Consider the following 22,662-nt stretch of genomic DNA (forward strand, 5'->3'; position numbering starts at 1 on the left):
CTGAGCTCGAGCAAGATTTAAAAAAATTCAGAGCAATTAATATAAAGTGGTGTACAAAATGACTTTTCATTAAAACGTCAGAAACTTCCGAGTCCTCTTTATTAGCGACATCCTGTTTCCAAAAAAGGACAGCCCGCCCTGAATGCACAACTCCAAGTCCGGGGATTGTTAAGAAATTTTAAAACGGCGAAATAAAAACTCTCCGGTGAAGTTCTAGCCTTTTGAGTTCCCCGTAATTCGTATGGAGTGAATGCAAACCCAATTTTACAGCGGAATCTGTTTCGAGTGGCCGTGTTATAAGTGCTTCCGGTCTGGGCAGAAGTGAACTGACGCTTTAAATGAACTCGTTAATAATAAATTATAAAATACACGAATCATCTCGTAAGATGTCTTCGTTAGAAATAATTTTGAAAAACAAAAAAAATTTTGAGATAAAATAAAATTTTTATAAGGCCACCAAAAGAGGTTATTTAATCTGGAAGCATCCACCTTAAACTCTGCACCCTGACAAGACAGCTAATTCAATAACTTGATTCGACATCCGACATCCACAATTCTTTTCCACGCTTTGCTGAACTCTTTCATAGTAATTGTAGAGCAAATATGCCCTTTTTGCTGCTGCAAGGAAGCCCCAGCGTCGGCCAGTTTAATTCTATTGATTATTTATACATAAATTTCACCCTCGGAATCTAGTAGCTCCAGTGTTGACCCATTCAATACCCCGCACGTTCTCTATCGAATAATAATAAATAATGGTTCGCGGTGCCATAATATAATTCAATGGGTGTCACTGCTTCCTATAAGTTCGAGTAAATACGTCTAACGTTTTATATTCATGACCCTCGGATGCGAGAGAAACAGAATTAACCCACGTTCCACGTTTCGCAGTCAAACAAACGCGACGTCTACGGCAATTTTGCGACGTCACCGTTTCACCGTTGAGCCGTCCCTCGGCAAAGCTGTGTGGCATGCTTCTTGCGGTGTGAAAGATGGAAATTAAACGAAAAAGGAATAAAGGCGAACGTATCCGGTACCTTTCTCCGAGAGGTGTGTGGTAAGCGATGAAGGGTTCCCGTAGACTGAATTATTGAAGTCCCCGTTTCCCCAAATGTCCTTCATTCGGCTCGGAGTCTCTGTCGTTGTCGACTTTGGCATTGTCGTCGGAGGCGAAGAAGCTACGACAAAAACATGCATCAATTCAGCCGCGGCCGAAATCGGGGCACGTCCGCGCGATTGTGCGACAAAGTGAGCAATTTGGTGCTTTCGGCAAAAATTAAATTGGAGTTACCCTTCCGTTTTCCACATTTACAACCACCCCTTTTATCCCCACACGCTGGACGTCGCACATAAATTACTTCTCTAAGACATCCAAACGTTATACAGATACCCACCAAACAAAAGCACCAAGTATTATACGAACTACTTATCGTACTACTTACCATTTAACACAACAACTTCTTACCTTCATTATATTTAGACAGCATCCTAAACTTCATTAGACTAAGCGATTTTGAGGTCCGTACAGCTACACCCCCCTTTCAAGATTATGTGCTAATTTTGTACTACATTAAACATTTTTGTACTAATTTATTACATGAAACTTGTGATCACCATTCAATCGCGTACTTCGTTATGCCAGTGAGGTGCTGCACCATTTTGCTGCCAAATGAAGTTATTTGGTTAGTCTTGTCATAGTTGTAGAGCATCAAGATAGGAAATACCAGTTACAGTTACTTCTCCAAAAAAAGAGGTTCATACATGTTCCGCCGAGAGATGACACAAAAAACATTCAATTTAATCTCGCGACAATTTTCTGAGCCCATTATGAGTGCTCACATGTCCACTGATGTGAAATGTGGATTCATCACTGAAAACAATTTGATCCAGAAAATCATTTCATGTCCAAAGTTGGCACATTACAGGCTTTTTTAATTAAATTTATTTATTTATGGCTTTGTGGGATCCTAGCCCATCAGCCTCTATATTCTATATCATGGTTATGTAATATTCACCAATACATCAGATCGCAATATTAGACCTGACCAAAAATTCATATACAGGGTGAGTCGGGAGGAACGGACCAAACTTTAGGAGTGTATATGTTCATATGTTGTTATCCGATTTTCATTTGTTTTCAATTAATTGCATAACTACAGTTAAACATTTAACGTAGATTTGACAGTTTGATTTGCATTAAGTGCTATAAAATGCCAAGTACTTATTCACATTTAGAATATACAGACATGTTATTTGTATATGGTATTTGTAACGGGAGTGCTACAGCTGCTGCAGATGAATATCGTCAACGGTTTCCAAATCGCAGACATCCTAATAAAAACGTTTTTATTAGGGTTATCAATAAACTGCGCGAAACCGATACACTTCCCAGCGTTAAAGTAACATCTGAACGAGCTACGCGTCAATGTTTAAATGAAGTAGAACATATTTTGGATCTAGTAGAAAAAGATGCAACGACCAGCTCACGCAGAATTGCTGTTCAATTAGACATCCCACAAAAGAGAGTAATAAACACACTCCACGAGCAATGCTTATATCCATACCATTTAGGTAAGGTACAACATCTACTGCCGGAAGATTATGTTAAACGAGTCGAATTTTGTCGGTGGATAAATAATGATCATCGTGTTGTATCGCATATTCTTTTCACGGATGAAGCAACATTTACCCGCGACGGCCTACATAATACTCGCAATAGTCACGTATGGTCCGATGAAAATCCCCATGCAACAATCGAAAACAACTTTCAACACAAGTTTTCGCCTCACAGGAAACCATTACCTAGAGTTTTTACAAAATGAATTAAATGATTTACTGCAGGATGTTCCTCTAAACATTAGAAGGCAAATGTACTTTCAACACGATGGAGCTCCGGCGCATTTCGCTCGTCAGGTCAAGCAACATTTGGACGAAAGGTTTCCAGGGCGTTGGATTGGTCGTGGTGGTCCTATTAGTTGGCCTCCAAGATCTTCAGATCTCACAGCACTTGATTATTGTTTGTGGGGATGGTTCAAAAGTGAGGTATACAAAGTCAAAGTTGACACTAGGGATGCACTTCTTAGGCGCATTCTAAATGTTGCAGTTAATATTAAGGAAAATCATGCAGCAATTAGGAAAGCAACAAGAGCTCTTAGTAAACGAAGCCGGAAATGTTTAGAAGTTAATGGCGATATTTTCGAACAATTACTAAAATAACGCTGATGACCAATATTTAATGTTAATGTATAAGATTTTGTTTAATAGAAGTTATGCAGTAAGAGTTATGCAATAAAAAAAAAAAAAATATAGTGGCATATAGTGTTATTCTTTTATTATAGTATGCCCTCCAGTGTGAAATCCATCCCTCTCTCTCTTCTTTATTTCTGTAGAGGGAAAGAACTTCTCCAGGATGGAGTCCACATTAATACGCTTACCATCCTGTATCGCCTCCTTAGCTAACACGTCAACTAGTTCGTTGTGCGTTATACCGCTATGTGCTTTCACCCATATAAATGTGCATGAAATTCCTTGTTCCGACAATGCCACAAGAGGTGGAGTATAATGTTTTTTGTTTTCAACGGACTAACAAAACATATCGCAGGGCCTCAAGGATTGCATATGCTTCCGCAGAGAAAATGCTACTATGAGGGTCTAACTTTAATTTTATGTGATACCCAGTGCTGAGTACTAAGAAAGCACAACTGCAACCGTCAGATGTCTTAGACGCATCTGTGTAAATAATCAAGCTGTCTTTAACCTCATTCATTAACTGATTGAATATTCCTTTATTGTGTAATGTGTTATCACTAAAATAAGGGAATATAACATGTATCGGTTGAATATAATCAAAATATCGAATGGCAGGGAATATAGATCGACGCAGCACCCTGTGCAATTTTGGGAAGAGTTGTCTGTAAGCAACAACAAGGGGAGGTAAAGATTTCCTTCTCCAAAAACGAGTCTATGGACATTACAGGCTTTAGAGCCTGTAATAACTGAAAACGGTACGGACGTAGTTGTGCGTTTTTGTAAACGTTTCCAAACCATCGTCACCGGAATTGACTCTCTCACTCGCTCAACACTTTCTTCACTAACCCTTGGTCGTTCTGTACTCTTCTCTTTACAACGGAAGCCGGTATTTTCAAACTGACTGTTATCTTTTGGGGATCACATCTGAACTTGATCCGGAACGCACGTTGCATAGTAGCTACAAATTCGGAGTTTGCAAACTGCAGAACACAAAAAGCTATTAGTCGCTATTTTTGCTACTACAGGTTTTTAGCGCATGAGCAGAGACGCTAGCTTACAGGCTTTCTAGCGCATGCGCGTACCTACAAACACAACAGTTTGAGTTGCTTTTTTTTGTGGCACTTTTGTAGGCAGTGTAAATGACATTATTAAAGATTTACAGGCTTCTGACCTTGATCTGTACTGTTCTCCTATTTATAGTAGTGAGTTTTCATTTAAGACTGTGGAAATCTTTCTCGTTTTTGACGTGATTGCATCTATTACATCTTCTGCTATTGGTACTGATGGAATTTCCATTGAGATGATCAAACTGTGTTGGCCCACCATTTTGCCATATTTAACCCACATACTCAATTGTTGTTTAGTTGACTATGTCTTTTTGAGCAGAGGTTATTCCTCTGCTCAAAAAGGATAACCCACGAGAGTATAGTGACTTGCGACCGATAAGTATTCTCCCTGTTCTTTCTATAGTTTTAGAAAAGGTTATGAAGGCTCAATTGGTTTAGTATATGGAGACCAATAGTTTGCCCCATTCAGAACAATCGGGTTTTCGATGTGGGTATAGTTGCACAACATCAATGTTAAATCTAACTGATGATATATTGTCCGCTGTTGACGTAGGAGTACTGCTGTGGTTTTTTTAGACTATTCAAAAGCATTTGACACTGTTAACCACACCATTTTGAGCAAACTACTTCGTTATCTGGGTTTTGGTGAAGGCGCAGTAACATTATTGAGTAGCTATCTTAGTGATCGCACATAGAGGGTGAAAGTTGATGATGCCATGTCTGGTGAACTCGCACTTTGTAATGGTGTTCCCCGAGGATCTGTGCTGGGACCTATTTTATTTTCTATCTATACGTCAAAATTTAATAAAATTATTCAATTCTGTAAAATGAGTACATATGCGGATGATACCCAGCTTTACGCTTCATACGCGACAGCGGGCAGTGGTATTGCTGAGGCTGGTATTAGCGGTGACCTTGATACGATTTTTGAATTAGCAACATACCACCAGCTTAAAATAAATCCTGACAAATCTATGTTGATGAGTTTAATGGGCAACAGCGCAACCCTACTTCGCACTTAGCCATTAAGATGAATAACACCTTAATTAAAAAGGTCTCTGAAGCTAAGTGTCTTGGTATGATTTTAGATACTAGCCTAAGATTTAGAAAACAAATTCAAACATATATTCAGAGATCATATTTTTTTTTGCGTTAGCTGTACCCGCATCGTTCATGTTTACCTTTGAAATTAAAAGTGCTCCTCTGTGATATGATTGTTCTTTCACAATTTAATTATATGTCTGCTGTATATCATAGGGCTATAGATGCAGTCACGTCACGAAGTATACAAAAGGTTCAGAATAGTTGTCTCAGATTCATTTATGGGATTCGCAAATTTGATAGAGTTTCTTATAAACTTAAGGATGCTGGGTGGCTGAACATGAGCTCTCCACGGGAGTTTCATAATTTGTCTCTCTATCATAGAATCGTTACCTCTGGAGTCCCGGAGTACCTGCATAATAAAATTAAATATAAACCACAGTGCGAAGGAAGGCAGACAAGGTCAGGTATTAGTTTCTATCCTCCAAATTTCGAATAAAATTGAGGAATATGATTTTTCAGCAGTCAACGGGTCTTGTCTGATGATTGTTATTCTTTGTTTCTCTGTGATTTTTTTGTGACCTTTTTTTGACCTTATTCTTATTGATATAAAGTCATTGTTACGATGTTAACAGTTACGCCATCAGTTATTACACTGAGTTCTTTTTTAATTTTCATTATTATTGTTTTTTTTTTCTCCTCTTCTTTCTTTTTTTTTCTCTTTCATTTAATTTACGTTTGGGTCTTTTGGGCCCTTTTATTTAATTTAATTATGTTTAAATTTAGATTTGATATGATGCAGGTGATACTGTATTAATGAGTTCAAGATTTTGCCTTTGTTTTTTCTTCTTTTTATTTGTTATAATTCATAGAATTTTTTTTTTATTTTACGGTTGGATAGAACAGACTATTCTGGATCCCGCCGTTTGATCTCCATATATTATGTATATTATATTTGTATTGTAGTTTCTTCTTTGTAATGGAGACAATAAAGTCATTTATTATTATTATTATTTCATGTATTAATTATGATTTTAAGTGTTAAAACCCCGATAATTATTTAGAAACATCCTGTATAACTAGGGTAGAGAAACCTGTTATGGCCACATTTAGTACTCTTTAACTGATAAAATTTGATATCTTAGTAAAAAATCAAAATAATGTTTCTTAGCTCTTGTTGCATATAGGCACCTTCCATTTTATTTGTGTATCAAGTATTTTAAAACAAAAAATAATTTTCAAAAGTTATGTTTATTAATTACGTAGAACAATAATGTAGCACAAAATTAGCACATAAATAGTACATAATTATGGCAGTATCAAAATGCTGATATTTTGAAAGGGGGTTGTAGCTTTATGGACTTGCGATTTAGGTGTATTTTTTATTAAGATATATTATATATACTATACGAGTATTATAGAGGTAGAAAATTGGATATGACTAGTATAAGCAATATTCAAAACAGTATGAGTAATTCAATATCGGATCGGAATACCAGAAATACGGCGGAGCAGACTTTAGTTTCTTCAATTGCTATTTGGATAGTATTCGTTATTCTATGCACTTGGTCTATTGTTGCATGTTTATTCCGAAACCCAAATTGATGTGTTGGTATTAGGACTTTTTCTTCTATGGCAGGTGTTAGTCTTTTTATTAGTAATTTTTCAAGCAGTTTTGATAGTAAGGGTAATATGAAATTGGCTTATATGATGTAACATCTGTGGGGGGTTTACCAGGTTTTGGTGTCATTATTATTTCAGCAACTTGCCGTATGCTTGGGAAGCATATTTCTTTATATTTAGTTTTTGTATTTCATAATACAGTTCGTTCATTCTTACACATGGTATATTACTCTGCTGATCACTTTGAATTATGCTAAGGACACTATTTAACATAATTGTTGGACTATCTGATCTAAAAGTTTCTTGCAGATGTTCAACAAATTAACTTTTTCTAGATTGTTCTTAGCCCAATTTCTATTATTATTTCGAATTGGAGGTGTATGTGTTTTTGGAACTTTAAGCTTTCTTGTTGCCTTCCACAGAGAATAATCAGTACTAGCATTTCCAGCAAGGTCTTTTAAGTAATTTTGAATATTATTATCGTTGTGGCTATCTGTTAATGCTCTTAATTCGGCTGTTATTTTATTTAATTTAGTTTTATCACTAGGAATTCTATTGGTTTGCCATTTCTTTCTCGCTTTCCGTTTTTCTGCCATTTTCATATTAGATTTAGGTTTTGGAGTTAAAATTTTTTCTTTTCAAATTCTTTTGTATTTGTCAAGCGAGAACCCCAAGACATATGTTTTGCATTTGGCACAGGCATTCCATTTTCTATAGCCTTCAACGCCTGGAAGATTTTTAATGGAGAGTACTGGAACCGTTTCTGTTTATTTTTTTCAACCATGGTAACAGAGTTTCGTAAATAAAAGCATCAAATCTAACAGAATGGCCATAACGCTGCTGGCAAACTGGCAAACTTCACAAAATTGGCTCTACTTATGGCCACGTCATTAAATACTTCGAAACTAACGTCTTTGTGATCATAATGTAGCACAAAATTAGCACATAAATAGTACATAACTATGGCAGTATCAAAATGCTAATATCTTGAAATTTTTTTATTAAGATATATTATACAGGGTGTCCGCTGAGGTATTCGAGAAACTTTGTATATGAATTCTATAATTAATTTTAAGCACAAATGATTCTATTCACTTTTCTCGAATTCCAAACGGTTGTTGAGATATCGAGGTTTGCTAAACAATACAACACATTGCTAGGTTGGCTATGGAAAAATTCCGGTTTATTTTAATAAAAGCTTAATGACACTGCAATTATTAAAGCTGCTCAATGTGACCACCGCCTTGTTCAATGCATAATTCAATCCTTTATCGGAGCTCTCGTTTCCAGTTGTAGTTCTCCATATTGTTTTTTACCTCTTGAAATGCTGCATGAATATTTTGTCTCTATTATTAGGTTTTCCCGTTGAATACGTAAGTGTCTTCACATGTCCCCACATGAAAAAAATCTAGTGGGGTGAGATCGCGGTGGCCAAGCAATGGGACCACCACAACCTATCCATCGATTTGGATACTGTTCATTGAGGAAATTCGTGACAATTCTTGCATAATGGGCGGCAGCACCATCATATAAAAAGAACATTGTTCTTCTAATTTGAATAGGAATGTCCTCAAGTAATAGAGGTAGATCGTTCTCCAAAAAAGAGTTAGAGAAGATACTCTTGAAAGAGTATCCAGATGATTTCTCCACCATTCACAAAGGCGAACTCTTTGGGGAAGATCCTCGGGAAGAAGTTGTTGTACTGCTTGGTAATGATAGGGATGCAGTCCGTTTTCCCGCAAAGTGTCATGCACAGCTTGTCCAGTAAGTACAGAAATTCTTTTCGTACTAGTACCATCATCATTTTCAACAGCCTCAAGCACTTCTGCAGCATTGTTTCTTCGCCTAATTTCTCTTTTACAAGTCGATTTAGAGAACGCACCTCTTAATCGAAGGTTTGCTTGTCTGGAAAACGACGGTTTGGGTATCGTCGTTGATATTCCCTAACTGAGGCGGTGGTACTACCGTTGACATTCATGTGGATAACTTGCAGGCATGATTTTAGCACAATTGATAACAATGACCTAAATGTCAACAATTTTATTCTAATATCAATTAAATGGCTAATTCTTCAATTACCTAGCAACATGTTATTTACTGTTTAGTATCTATCCATACAATCTGGTAACTTAAAATCTCGATATCTCAACAACCGTTTGGAATTCGAGAAAAGTGACGAAGATACGAAGTTTCTCGGATACCTCAGCGGACACCCTGTATATACTAGTATATACGAGTATTATGGAGATAGAAAATTGGATATGACTAGTTTAAGCAATATTCAAAACAGTATGAGTAATTCGGTTTTCGTTAGCCGGGTGCTCAATATCGGATCGGCATATTCATTTTCATTTTATAGTTGACGAATTGGTGGCTTTGAGCGGTGACACTGATTGAACGCACCGACTTGATTAGATAACGTGTCGAGAGACGTGTTGAGTGGTGTAAAATTCCGCCGTTCCTTTATGCCCCGGCAATTGTTGCTTTTATGAATGGGGCCAACCCCGTCCCGGATTAAACCGATCGAATTTTAGTGCTGCCGCCGACGTTTCTGTTTTCGGACGATGATGCTAGTTCGACGATTGCCGCGACGTAATTGGAAACTGCCGTTTCTTTCATTACTTTACCGAACGAGGTAACGTACGACGAGGAACAACCACTTTAAAACTTTCTTGACTACCAGAGACGACGTTTTGAATTTTGTTTTCCTGGTTCTACGTTTAATTTGGACGTAAACTACAAAGTTTACTGCTCTTTACCTATTCCATTTGAAGGAAAAGTTTAGTTTTAACAATATTTATTAAACGGATAATTAATTAAAAGTGTTCTGTTCTTAGTTATTGTTTAATATGTTCGTAAATCAGATGACAGTGTCGGGGATGGATAATTAGAGGGAGTTGGAAAGGAAGGTTTTGGGGTGTCTAGTCTACTGTAGAGTTTCTCTAGTAATCGTGTGCGAAACGTTCTGGGTTTCGTTGCGGGACACGCGTAGTGGTAACGTCGTTTCGGGATGGTCGCAAAACGGGAAGAGTCGAATGTTGCCCGACGCCGTTACTATAGAAACGACACGTGTTGAGCAGGGTGTTACTTTGCGAATCTTGTCACGTTGAAAGATGAAAAAGGACCTCCGGGAGCCGACGAGGAAGATGGCGCCACCGCCGCGGCCAGCTTGGAGGTGACTGCGTTACAAACTAAGGTCCGAATCGAATAATCTGGTCGCACTTATCATTTTTGATGTTGATTGGGACCGGTCTAATCCTAACGAAAATTTATTCCGCACATACACGTCCTGTAGGGTTTCCGGGATTGCGAGATTATTTGAATAGGAAGAGGGGCGTCGACTCCGGTTTCGAGGATCTTAAATGTAATTAAGCAAGGCTAGATACACACAAGACTTACCTGAATCTATTTAGGCATCGACAGGTTCCTCCTTGCGTGCAATGAGCAACGTTTCGGGTTCGGGTTGTGGGTGCGGGGTTCCCCGATTTTAATCATGCATCATGCAATTTTATGCATCGCTGCCGCGTCACGGATTTACGCCAAAAATTTTGACGTCGTTATGTTTCGACCCATTTAACTAATCGAACATCTGTCTGTGCCGTTGGGGGCCGGATGAGGCTACGAAAACGGCATAGAAGGGCTTGACAAATGGAACTCTCGTGTACCCCGTGGAGGGTATTTAGTATTTCGGATGACCGTTTAAACGAAATACACGTGGGACTACGGCCATCAAAGACGCCGTCGAAAGGCTTAGACGCCTAAAACTTCGTACCCCGAATTGGAAGTCTGAAGGACTAGGGAAGAGAGGGAAATATACAAAGCGTAGGGTGGAAATAAAGATAGGATCTGTCACGTCGGCCGGTGGTTTTCTTTTGAGATTTCGTCCGGTAATTTCACTTTTACGGCAAATTGCTCTATAACAGGATAATTTATAACGTTTAAACGCCGCGCCCGGCGCACTAATAATTTATTCCATTCGGAGAGGCAAATATTAAGATGTTACTGATACCGGCTGGAGTGTCTAATCTTAATTACTTTACGTAGTTTAATTACCGACGCCAGAGCCGCGCCGTCTGTTATTATCTGGCCGGGGAAGATCGAACAATGGCAGGATTTCGGTCCTTGGTGGGGGAGGTTACGGTACCACTACCTACTTTACTTTACGTTGTTACTTCACTACTTGGCTACTTACTGTAGAGTCGTATGGTGCCGTCGGTTTCGCCGCGCGGATTCTTCGCGACGCATTTGTACGTCCCGTAGTCGCTCTGTTGAATGTTGTTGATGGTGAGTCTCATATGCGTCTTGTACGACACCGCGCCGACGATGTTTTCGGCGTGGTATTTCCTCGATTCGTGGATCATCTGACCGTCCTCTCTCGTCCAGTAATTTAGGGAGCTCGGGTGCGCCTCCGTGTAACACTCGAGGCTGACGGGTCTTCCTAAGGGGGCCCCAACGAGCTGGTGCGGAATCCACAGCATGGGTGGAACTGCAATGGGTGACGGACGCTTTAGCGATCGATTAACTGCCGATCGCCCGAAATCGAACCCCGCCCGCAGAAACGGCTAAATGTGTTTTCATTATAGCATGCAAAGCAGGTTGCCAACTTCGCTATATACGGCGCGATATTTCACCTTCGCCCTCAGCCCGCCAGAGGGCTGAGCGACGCGGACGCGACTTTGAAAGAACCCACCCTGTTTACATGATCATTTACCCTTTGTAACCTCTTTAAATGCATTACATTCCGTCGACCCCGCTCTCGCCGCTTCTCCCGCGCGCCTCTTTTTCGTTCCCCCCACGACTTTACGTTCGTTTTATTTTACGGCCGATACAAAAACTATTTCTAACAACGATAACGTCGCCCCCCATTTCAACCTGCTCGATAACCGCGAAATTGGATGCCATTCGATTAGTCTTTTCAATGCGCATGCCTAACGGTCTTGTACGTCTGCGCTTTACATTGTTTCAAATAATCCGGTATTCATTGGAATTAGGTACACAGGTAGAGATGATTCAAACGTTGACGTTTAATAACGCGAAAGGAATTCTTAGCGGCACGGCTGGAGGAAGATATTGTTGTCGCCGGTCGAAACGGTCTTCTAAGCATAAATTAGTAGCCATTGTCCGAGCGGAACTATTATGTGATTCAGACTGTCACAGCTACAATGGACGACTGGGAGAGTGTCAAAATTATACACCCCCGACGTTGTACAATGGTCAGCTAATGTAGCCGGCGTTTGCGAGCGGCAAAACGCTTAATTGATTGCTTATACACGGTCGGAAGGGTGGGAATGCAATCGCCGCGGGGAAGGGCGGACCTCGAATCAGAGGTAGAGAGACTCTTTTCTTCCCAGATAGAAGGAGGGAAGCGAAAGAGCAAGAATGATGACTGGCATTTGTCTTGTCAACGTGTTTAGAAGTAAAATCGAGGAGGCGGCCTATCGGGCACCGGGGAACCGAATCAGAATGCCAGGACTGACTGCACGGTTATTCTTGTCACGGTGTATAACATTAGAGTCGATCTAAGAGTGTTTGTATTTATCTCGGCACGGCAGAGACGGATTTTTGCGTAAAAATTGTTTGCACGCTTCCAACCAAAGCCAATCTACCGTTCGGCCTTACTTCCACTTCCCGACGCCTTCCTCGAAGACATTTATTCGTGAATTACAGAAACCGTTATACGTTTCCTCCGGTTCCCCTCGGCTTTCGTATGCTGCATGCAAATAGAACGCTTTAATAACGCGTTACAATACATCCCCTAATGTGAACGTTATCGATTGAACCTAGCAATGCGGACGTTACCGTTTCCTTAGCTTTCCGCGATTTCCTGCCCCCATCTTTTACGAAATCTTAAACGGTTGCAGATTCCATTTGTTTCCTCTCCTTCCTTCCATCCTTCTCTCCGGCGCACCTTAATTTCCACCTTTCCGCGACGATACCGACCAATTAATACTTCTTAAAATTTGTTCGGATCGATTTCCAAAACCGTACGGTTCAGCAATAACAACCGCGGTATAACTAATCAAATATTTGCAATAATCTGCTATCTGCTGACCGTTCCTCCCATCTCGAGGCAAACAATGTACAGCGTACATGTAACTGCAACTCAACTCACGCATTAATCAACATATTCAATCGGGCAGCTGTATTAATTACCGACAATAACAGCAGCAGGTCCGTTCAAAAACCCGTAATCATTTTATGAGGTTATTAGCAATACTATGCCAATCGAAGCGTACCGAGTATCAATTTCGGACGCTAATAACGTTACGATCTGAAGTGGGCCCTTTTCCTCTATTTGTTACTATTTCGTTAATAACGCCCGTCGAAAATAACACGAAATTCCAACATTCCACAACTACACATGCTTATCGTATCCTCTTCAACCAGTTGAAACGTTCAATCAATTTATAATTGTAATCTATTATCATATTGATTAGAGAAAATTATATGTAATATTATCATGAAATCTACTACAATAGTCACACCAATTGCAAGGAATTTATAGGCACACATCACCCAACACTTCAATGCTCTTTTAAATCGGTTTCGGGTAGTCCAATCAGGTAAATTATTGAAAAATTCTGCCCGATGGGAAGGAGGTGTTAGCCTACCCGTGAAGCAAACATTAACATTATGTGCAGCATCTTCAGTGATGACCCGCTGCTTAAACCAAGACACATGATCATATTTCCTCAGGCCGAAAATTAAATGGATGCATGAGTTATGAAGGTTTTGACAATACCAGAGAGTCGCATAGAAGCTTTTTGTGTGCCAGTCAAGACTATAACGATTGGAGTAAATCAATTTTGCCATAAGCTCGACCAATCAACTAGTTAGTGTGTTCCCTAAAGCTTAATCCATGACCAGTCCGAAATTTTTGACAGAGTTACCCAGGAACAGATGGAGTCACAAATGAAGCATCTTTCAACCGAAGCAACAGAAGAACCAAAAAAACGAAACAACTTCATACCGGCCAATCAGCCTTCTATCTTCAACGCAACCCTACACAAAAGAATAAGACAAGTAGCAGAAGAAAACAATATCAGACACTCAACAGAACAACTGCTTATCAGAATCACCGAACACATAATAAGCAAAACAAACACATCCAATCACACGAACGCTACCTTTTTAGATATAGAAAAGGCCTTTGACAAAGTTTGATGGCCTAATATATATAATGAGATTAACAAAATTTCCAACAAAACTAATTAAAACAGTAAAATCATACTTAAACAAAAGGAAATTTCAAGTTAAACTAGAAAACGCAATATTGGAAGAAACGGAAATAAACGCTTGTTTCCGTTTCGCTATCACAATTCGCAGACGACACAGCAATCTTTATTTCAGGTAAAGACTCCAACAAACAACAGACCAAGTAATAAGTTTTATGGCAAAATGGAAAATAAAAGTCAACGAAGACAAGATAGAAGCAGTAATGTTCGTGCATAAACAAGATCGCAACATCACATAACATCACAACAGACAAACTGTAAAACTAAGAGTATCCACTTGACCCCGATAAAATTGCAGGATCACATCGTGTTATAATATGTTATTAATAATGTCTAATATTGTATTGAAGTGGTATCTTAATTGCAAGAATTTGTATTATTCGATATTCAAAAATGGAATCAATACATGAAGTGAAAGTTATTACACTTTTAATGCAGACATTCAATAATAAGTGATATGTGGGAAAGAGAAAACACCATGCCGTTTAGACCACATGTAACAGAAATTGTGGATGTGGACAAGAGCTTCAGAACTATTTATATTAAAAGACGGAATAAACACGGACCTTGATGGTAGACTTGAACTGGAAGCGTCATGTTGGACAGAAAGCTGAGTAGATTAGACTCAAAAGTAGAGAAATGTACTAGTTAGTCGGTAGATGTTCCCAACGTGACAAAGTAATACACATTCTTCATGGGAAGACCATTGAGACGACATTCTGCCATAGTGCTTCTAAGCCAGGTTGTATTGTCCTCAAGCGGCTAAAAGATCGTTCAACAGTATACGTCGTGCAGGGTAAAGTGACCAAAATTATAAAGGCTTTTCTCGTTTCATGGAAAAAAATGTCGGCATCTTTTATGACATCCACAACACTTAATTCTTTTGAGTCAGGTTTATCCTGCCATAGTTTTTTCCATAGTTCGATTTCGTTGTTGATATTTGATAAATTGTAAAATTGGGAAAAGACTTCACCAGCTTCTACGAGGTCTTCAAGGGACATGTCTAACATTTGAGCTGGGTGTAATTTAGATAAGGAAAATGACGGGGTGTTTTCTTTACAAAAGCGAACTTCAAAAGAATTAATAATCGAGTCTAAGTATGGTATTATTAAAGACCTCCGCCAGAATTCTGAGGGGTTTGCTGCTGGGTGGTTGTTCTGATGTTGTTGTCTCTCAACAATACGGGGCAAGGACTTCATGTCTTCTCCCATTTGGTATCAATTTGCGTCTCAAAACTGATTCTTGAAAAAATGCATAATATCTTTGATGGTACCTTCCTTTGATGAAAGCACAAAGCTTTTTTATATTTTCTGCGTAGGATTGCTTGTACACCACCTTCTTTCCCGGACATCGTCGAACAACCGTCAAATTCTAAACCAACACATTTGTCCGGATCAAGATCTTCTTCTGCCGAAAACTCATCAATTGCTTTTGCAATACATTTCGCATCCAAAGCATCAAGTTTGACGAATCCGAGGAATACTTCTTGAACTTCCTTGGTTTCCAGATCAAAATATGGCATCCCATTCGATAGTTGTTCAGTACTCGAGATGTATATTTATTGTCTACCTCTGGGGGGGGGAGCAAAATTTGGAAAAATCAAATAATGACTGGGATTATGCGGCTTCATTATCTATCTAGTTTTACAAGGAATATTTCTGTTTTTTGACCCGTATATGTTGGGTTTTATCAACACTAGGTGCTTTTGAGCGGTATTTGAAAAAAACCCTGGCTTTTTGCACAAATATCAAGATTTATCAATACTGCTGCAGCAATTCTTCACTTTATAGATTTAGCAGCTGCTGTTTCTTCTCAGTACTTTGATGACAAAATGGACCTGGAAAAATTTGAATTTCTCAGCTCAAGGCTTAATTCATCAGTTTCATCCTAAAAATTTCTGAATAGATGTATTCGCATAGTCTTAATATCAGACGGTAAAAATCAAATATGTTGATCAGGGTGAACGGCCAGAAATAATTCAGGAACAATTTTTCTAGAAAATGCTTATATTTTGAAACAATACGATGTTATTTTTACACTCAACTTTGTTATTCCCAACAATTTTTATTTTCGACTTAAAGTTTTTACATTTTTCAATCAATTCATTTTTTGACTTGGCTAACTTCTAGAACAAGTAAGTTTACCTTAAATTTATTTTAACTTCATATTGTTTTAATTTGAATATACCTTTCTTGTAGTTTGTTTAAAATTTTGCTCTGAAGAAGGTTGGATTCCAACCGAAATATAAGCATTTTATAGAAAAATTGTTGCTGAATTATTTCTGACCGTTCGTCCTGATCAACATATTTGATTGTTGCCGTCTACGGTATCGGTCGTAGATACTAAGCTTACGTTTATAACCGTCTAACGGCCAACATCTTCGAAGACAACCTTGGTTACTTTTTCCATCCTATAACTTGTAAAACAACGAAATTCATAAAATGTTCATATTTTCGCATTTTTCTCGATATTGACTCATCCGAGAGTAAAAGTGAAAGAGAGCAATGTTGTTAAGAATAAAATTTGCTACAACTTTTGGTCTAAAAGTGTTTTGGTAACATGTTCCCATTTCCGAGTGCTACCATTAATAACGAAATTTATAAAATTTTTATATTTTTGCATTTTTCTCGATATTGACTCATCTGAGAGTAAAAGTGAAAGAGAGCAATGTTGTTAAGAATAAAATTTGCTACAATGTTTGTTCTAAAAGTGTTTTGGTAACATGTTCCCATTTCCGAATGCTACCATTAATAACGAAATTCGTAAAATTTTCATATTTTCGCTTTTTTCTCGATATTTCCGATTCAAGCGAGATCTATCTGCCACTCTTAGATTCGCGGATAACATAGTCTTAATGAGCTTACGATTATAACCTTTTAACGGAAAACATCTTCGAAGACAACCTTGATTACTTTTTCCATCCAACAACTTGTAAAAAACGAAATTCATAAAATTTTCATATTTTCGTATTTTTCTCGATATTGACTCATCTGAGAGTAAAAGTGAAAGAGAGCAATGTTGTTAAGAATAAAATTGTCTACAACTTTTGGTCTAAAAGTGTTTTGGTAACATGTTCCCATTTCCAAGTGCTACCATTAATAACGAAATTCATAAAATTTTTATATTTTTGAATTTTTCTCGATATTGTCTCATCTGAGAGTAAAAGTGAAAGGGAGCAATGTTGTTAAGAATAAAATTTGCTACAATCTTTGTTCTAAAAGTGTTTTGGTAACATCTTCCCATTTCCGAGTGATACCATTAATAACGAAATTCATAAAATTTTCATATTTTCGGATTTTTCTCGATATTTCCGATTCAAGCGAGATAAGCTCGACTCACACGCAATTCCCTATGTATTAGCATTCACAAAGTTTTGTATTCTCGTCACTTGATGGTGAAAATATAGGCTCCATTACATACCAAGCTTAGGCATTGTGAAATATGTTGCTTAATATTGTAGTAATATTGTATATTGTAGTATTAATTGTAGCATCTTAGCAGCAAGCGACCACGGAGACTGTGATAATTTTACCCTAGGCTATGTTATCAATTGAAGTGCTTTGGCCGGAAGGGACTTCGGCTTAATTATGAGAAATTATCAATTCTCCGTTCCAAAGTAACCCGACATGCGGAAATACATGTCTTAACTTAAAACAGAGAATGTATTATTCTGTTATAATGAAAAATGTACGTAAAATGTAAAAGGTAGCCTTTAATTAATGAATGAAAAATATTGAGTGTGCACTAAAAGGAAGTTCACGACCCTAAAATGTCCCTAAAAGGGCTCTAAACGACGGTGCGACAATTGACAGGTGAAGAGAGAGTTGATTGACAGCCCCGTATCGAAAACTGTTCAAATCAATTCCGCGGATTTGTAAAAGGTAGAAACATAACCTAGGCTAATGTCTTTTATCTGTTCTGAAGTCGTCAATAATTGATGGGGACGAAAACATTGGCCAAATATCTCCATCCTGTACACAGTGTGTGATTAATTGATTCAAGTGGAGCTTGTTTCGGGCTACATAGCGCTGAAAACAAGTGCGAGCGTGCGAGACTGGGCTTAAATATACATGATAACCATATGACATCTTCACCATCCGGATTGACGTTCTGGTGTACTGCGGATCGATAGCATTTAGTATTTATAACCTTCACTACTAACTAATTAAGCTATGGCGAAACTAGATTGGAATATTAGCATCAATTAAGATAGAGTCAATGAATTTTAGTATTGGTATTTACATTATCTTAAATTGAAAATGAAATATTTTGTCGTGCAGGTTTAATTGGAATAATTCGATATTAAAAGTTTAATTTAAAAACGTTTTTCCCGAGGCAAAGGCACGCTTTATTAAGAGGTTATGCACCTGCCGAGAAACCGAAATTTCAGCAATTTAATATCTCACAACCGCGTGGAAATAAAACAAAGATCGTTTCGATACCGCCGTTACCTTCTAGGATCCTTGCAGAAATGAATATTAAATTCTATGTATATTAAATCTCGGCCGCCGCCTCGAGAACAAGTGTTCCAATCGCCGTGTACACTTGTTCTCGCGAATCCCAGCGATTAAACCGCGATCGATATGACTTACAATCAACGCTGACTTTGATCCTTTTGCTGACGGTCGGCGGTACGCCATTTGTGGCAATGCATAAATAAGCTCCCATGTCGAGTCTCGAGATCTTGGTGAGTTCCAACGTTTCACCCTCCCATTCTGACACTGAAACAAAAGGAAAATAAAATATGAGCAAATTATTCAGGAAAAGGTTATTCAGAATCAGAACAATTAACAAACCTGATAGGGTTTTATTGATGATAATTTTTGTGTTGTCGTCTCGCTTCCACTTCACACTCGGTTGAGGAGATCCTGTTGCTTTGCAAGTCAATGTCTCGTTCGCTCCTTCCCTTACTATCACATCACTGCTACTCAGCGAGTCATCAATATTTGGTGGTACTAAAAAAATAATGAATATTTTTTTTAATTCATTCATTAAGTACAAGATAGGTTGTCAGTTAAAACTATGGACAAGGAAAGATAAAAAGTGAACGTCGAAGGTTTTGCAAAAAGACAACGGGTTTGATAACAGTCCCTTTTTACTCGAGTAAATAAAGTGCCAATTCGGTTAAAGGGGGTTGTTAATTAAAATTCATTGGGACCGTCTGTCGAATCAGGCTCCAAAAAGTTTCGACCGATTCGAATGATTTTTGTGGGATCGCCGGAACGGCGCCGCTCGTCAAAGAGAAGTATATTCAATTTAACATAGCAATTTGTCGAAACGGGCGCAAATACATTTATTTATATTAATTACAGTTAAAACAATTCATCAAGTCAAAACGGGGTAGTTGATATTTCGATCGGACATATTTTATTTGTCCACACAACCCAACCAAATATATGGCGACAATATTAATCTATTCGACAAATACTGTCAACACTATTGTTATTACCAGTGGGTAATAAATTTTTGAAATATCGTTTTGTATTTAACCTTTTCCAATTAAAATTCTTCTTTAATAGAACCAACATTCACTCTTCAAATCCTTCGATCCCCCGAATACAAGACAAACAACATTTTGTATTGAATTTTATTTCCACCAATTTTTATATCGAATGTTTTTTTTTTGATACGTCACTCATAAATAATTTAAAAAACGAAGAATGTATCGATAAAGCAAACACAATTCAATTGATACAAAAAATCCAATTAACAAGTTGATGTATATATATTACTATTTTATTGCTATTCTCTACAAATGTCTGTTAAATAAACTTTTTTTTACGGTTCATTTATTGTGTCGATGTCCAAAAAGACAAATTTTAAATTAAAATATTGTTATAAGTTGCGACAGAATAAAGAGAGGTCGCTTGCGGCCGAGGCGCTACAATTTGAGCTACATAGAGATTATATGCTTATTACGACTGGAAAAAAATTTAATAAAAAATACTTCTAGATACAAATTTTGACATTAATGAATACAATTAGTCAAAATATATCATTGAAAACATGTTTAGATCAAGAGATAGTACCCGAGGTCATGTGCGGCCGAGACGCTGCAATTTGAGCTACATAAAGATTATAGGCTTGCAGCCGATTATTTCTTATTACGACTGGAAAAAGATTTAATAAAAAATACTTCTAGATACAAATTTTGACATTAATGAATACAATTAGTCAAAATATATTATTGAAAACATGTTTAGATCACGAGATAGTACCCGAGGTCATGTGCGGCCGAGACGCTGCAATTTGAGATACATAGAGATTATATGCTTGCAGCCGAGATTATTTCTAATTAACACTAGAAAAAAATTTAATAAAAAATACTTCTAAAACAAATTTTGACATTAATGAATACAATTAGTCAAAATATATCATTGAAAACATGTTTAGATCAAGAGATAGTACCCGCGGCCATGTGCGGCTGAGACGCTGCAATTTGAACTACATAGAGATTATATGCTTGCAGCCGAAATTATTTCTTATTACAACTGGAAAAAAATTTAATAAAAAATACTTCTAGATATAAATTTTGACATTAATGAATACAATTAGTCAAAATATATCATTGAAAACATGTTTAGATCAAGAGATAGTACCCGAGGTCATGTGCGGCCGAGACGCTGCAATTTGAACTACATAGAGATTATATGCTTGCAGCCGAAATTATTTCTTATTACAACTGGAAAAAAATTTAATAAAAAATACTTCTAGATACAAATTTTGACATTAATGAATACAATTAGTCAAAATATATCATTGAAAACATGTTTAGATCAAGAGATAATACCCGAGGTCATGTGCGGCCGAGACGCTGCAATTTGAGCTACATAGAGATTATAGGCTTGCAGTCGAGATTATTACTTATTACGACTGGAAAAAAATTTAATAAAAAATACTTCTAAATACAAATTTTGACATTAATGAATACAATTAGTCAAAATATATCATTGAAAACATGTTTAGATCAAGAGATAGTACCCGAGGTCATGTGCGGCCGAGACGCTGCAATTTGAACTACATAGAGATTATATGCTTGCAGCCGAAATTATTTCTTATTACAACTGGAAAAAAAATTAATAAAAAATACCTCTAAATACAAATTTTGACATTAATGAATACAATTAGTCAAAATATATCATTGAAAACATGTTTAGATCAACTTTTTGCGTCCACTAACAAAAGACGAAACCACTGTGCTCGTCCAAGGATTGAACTACGCAATCGCCCCGAAGAAGGTCCCAAATAAGGAAATCATCTGCGAAGTGGAAGCGGCTGCTGGAGGGATACCCGCACTAAAAGCCGAAGAGATACGAGAAGAAGTTGCGAGAGTACTGAAGTCAGCAAAACCACCGAAAACCAACTTGGCGGTTGGTGAAAAGAAGGCACTCCGGTGTATTAAAGAAAAGTCAAAAGTCGTCGTGTTACCAGCAGACAAGGGGAATACCACCGTTGTTATGGACCAGAAAGAATATAACGACAAAATGATGAACCTACTGAACCCAGCCACCTACAGGAAAATCAAGAAGGACCCCACAGACAGAATCGTAAAAAAAATTAAGGACCTGATAAAATCTACAGGAATTCCAGCAGAACAGCAGAAAGGATTGTTTGTGCAGGCGCCGGTGCCACCAAGAATTTATGGACTACCGAAGATTCATAAACGAGATGAATCATCACTTCCTACATATCCCTGTCTATTCGGTACTTCCCCTAGTTCTAAATTTTGAATAGTCCTCGTTGCCACAATTTATCCTGTATCTGGTCATTCACGTTGTTATCATGGCTCGACGTAGTGCGCTTCGACCTGGTAAAACAAATACAGAAGATACTTTACGACAGTGGTTTGAAGAATGTGATAATGATACTAACGATGAAATTGCTATCAATGAAAATAGCGATGAAGAAGATTTTACTGAAGTGAACGAAGTATACAATTCAGAAAATAGTTCTGACGTTGATTCGACATCCAGCGACAACAATGAGCAACGATATAATTTTTATATGTAAGTTTATTGTATGTTTTCTAAGTACGGTAGTTATTTCTTATATGATGTTATAGTTCCAAAAATAATCTTGAAAAATGGTATTTTGATCCGCAAACACAAAATACAGGACGGTATTCACGGCAAAATATTATGCACCAAGAAGGGGGACCCACAAGATATGCCAATCGAAACGTAGATAGAATTTCCAGTTCCTTTCGGTTATTTTTTAAAGATAGTGTAGTAAACCACGTAGTTCAATAGACTAATGCCGAGGGTTGCCTAAAGCATGGAGATTCATGGAAAAAACTCGATGCCAAAGAATTTTTACGTTTTGTTGGATTGTTGGTATTAGCAGGAGTTTACAAATCTCATAATAAAGGAATTACAAATTTGTGGAATGAGGAGGATGGACGCCCTTTATTCAACAAGACGATGAGTAGAAACAGGGTCCAACGTTTTACC

The 22,662-nt window shown here is 37.7% G+C and overlaps 1 protein-coding gene across 2 annotated transcripts in view; it reads right to left on the reverse strand.

The window, feature by feature from the left end:
* The window catches only part of LOC111429336 (neurotrimin-like), a 223,590-nt gene that overhangs the window by 8,672 nt on the left and 192,256 nt on the right, over positions 1-22,662 (reverse strand). The window contains exons 4-7 of one of the 2 annotated variants that reach the window (XM_023065216.2): positions 19,009-19,167; positions 18,805-18,933; positions 11,170-11,463; positions 1,035-1,175 (exon numbers count right to left, since the gene is read on the reverse strand). In XM_023065216.2, coding sequence (XP_022920984.1) covers positions 1,035-1,175; positions 11,170-11,463; positions 18,805-18,933; positions 19,009-19,167 — 723 coding nt within the window. The remainder of the gene's footprint in view (positions 1-1,034; positions 1,176-11,169; positions 11,464-18,804; positions 18,934-19,008; positions 19,168-22,662) is intronic. The other variant, XM_023065217.2, reaches the window with a different exon arrangement.

The sequence above is a fragment of the Onthophagus taurus genome, chromosome 8 (genome assembly GCF_036711975.1).
Source record: "Onthophagus taurus isolate NC chromosome 8, IU_Otau_3.0, whole genome shotgun sequence".
Classification (NCBI taxonomy): Eukaryota; Metazoa; Arthropoda; class Insecta; order Coleoptera; family Scarabaeidae; genus Onthophagus; species Onthophagus taurus.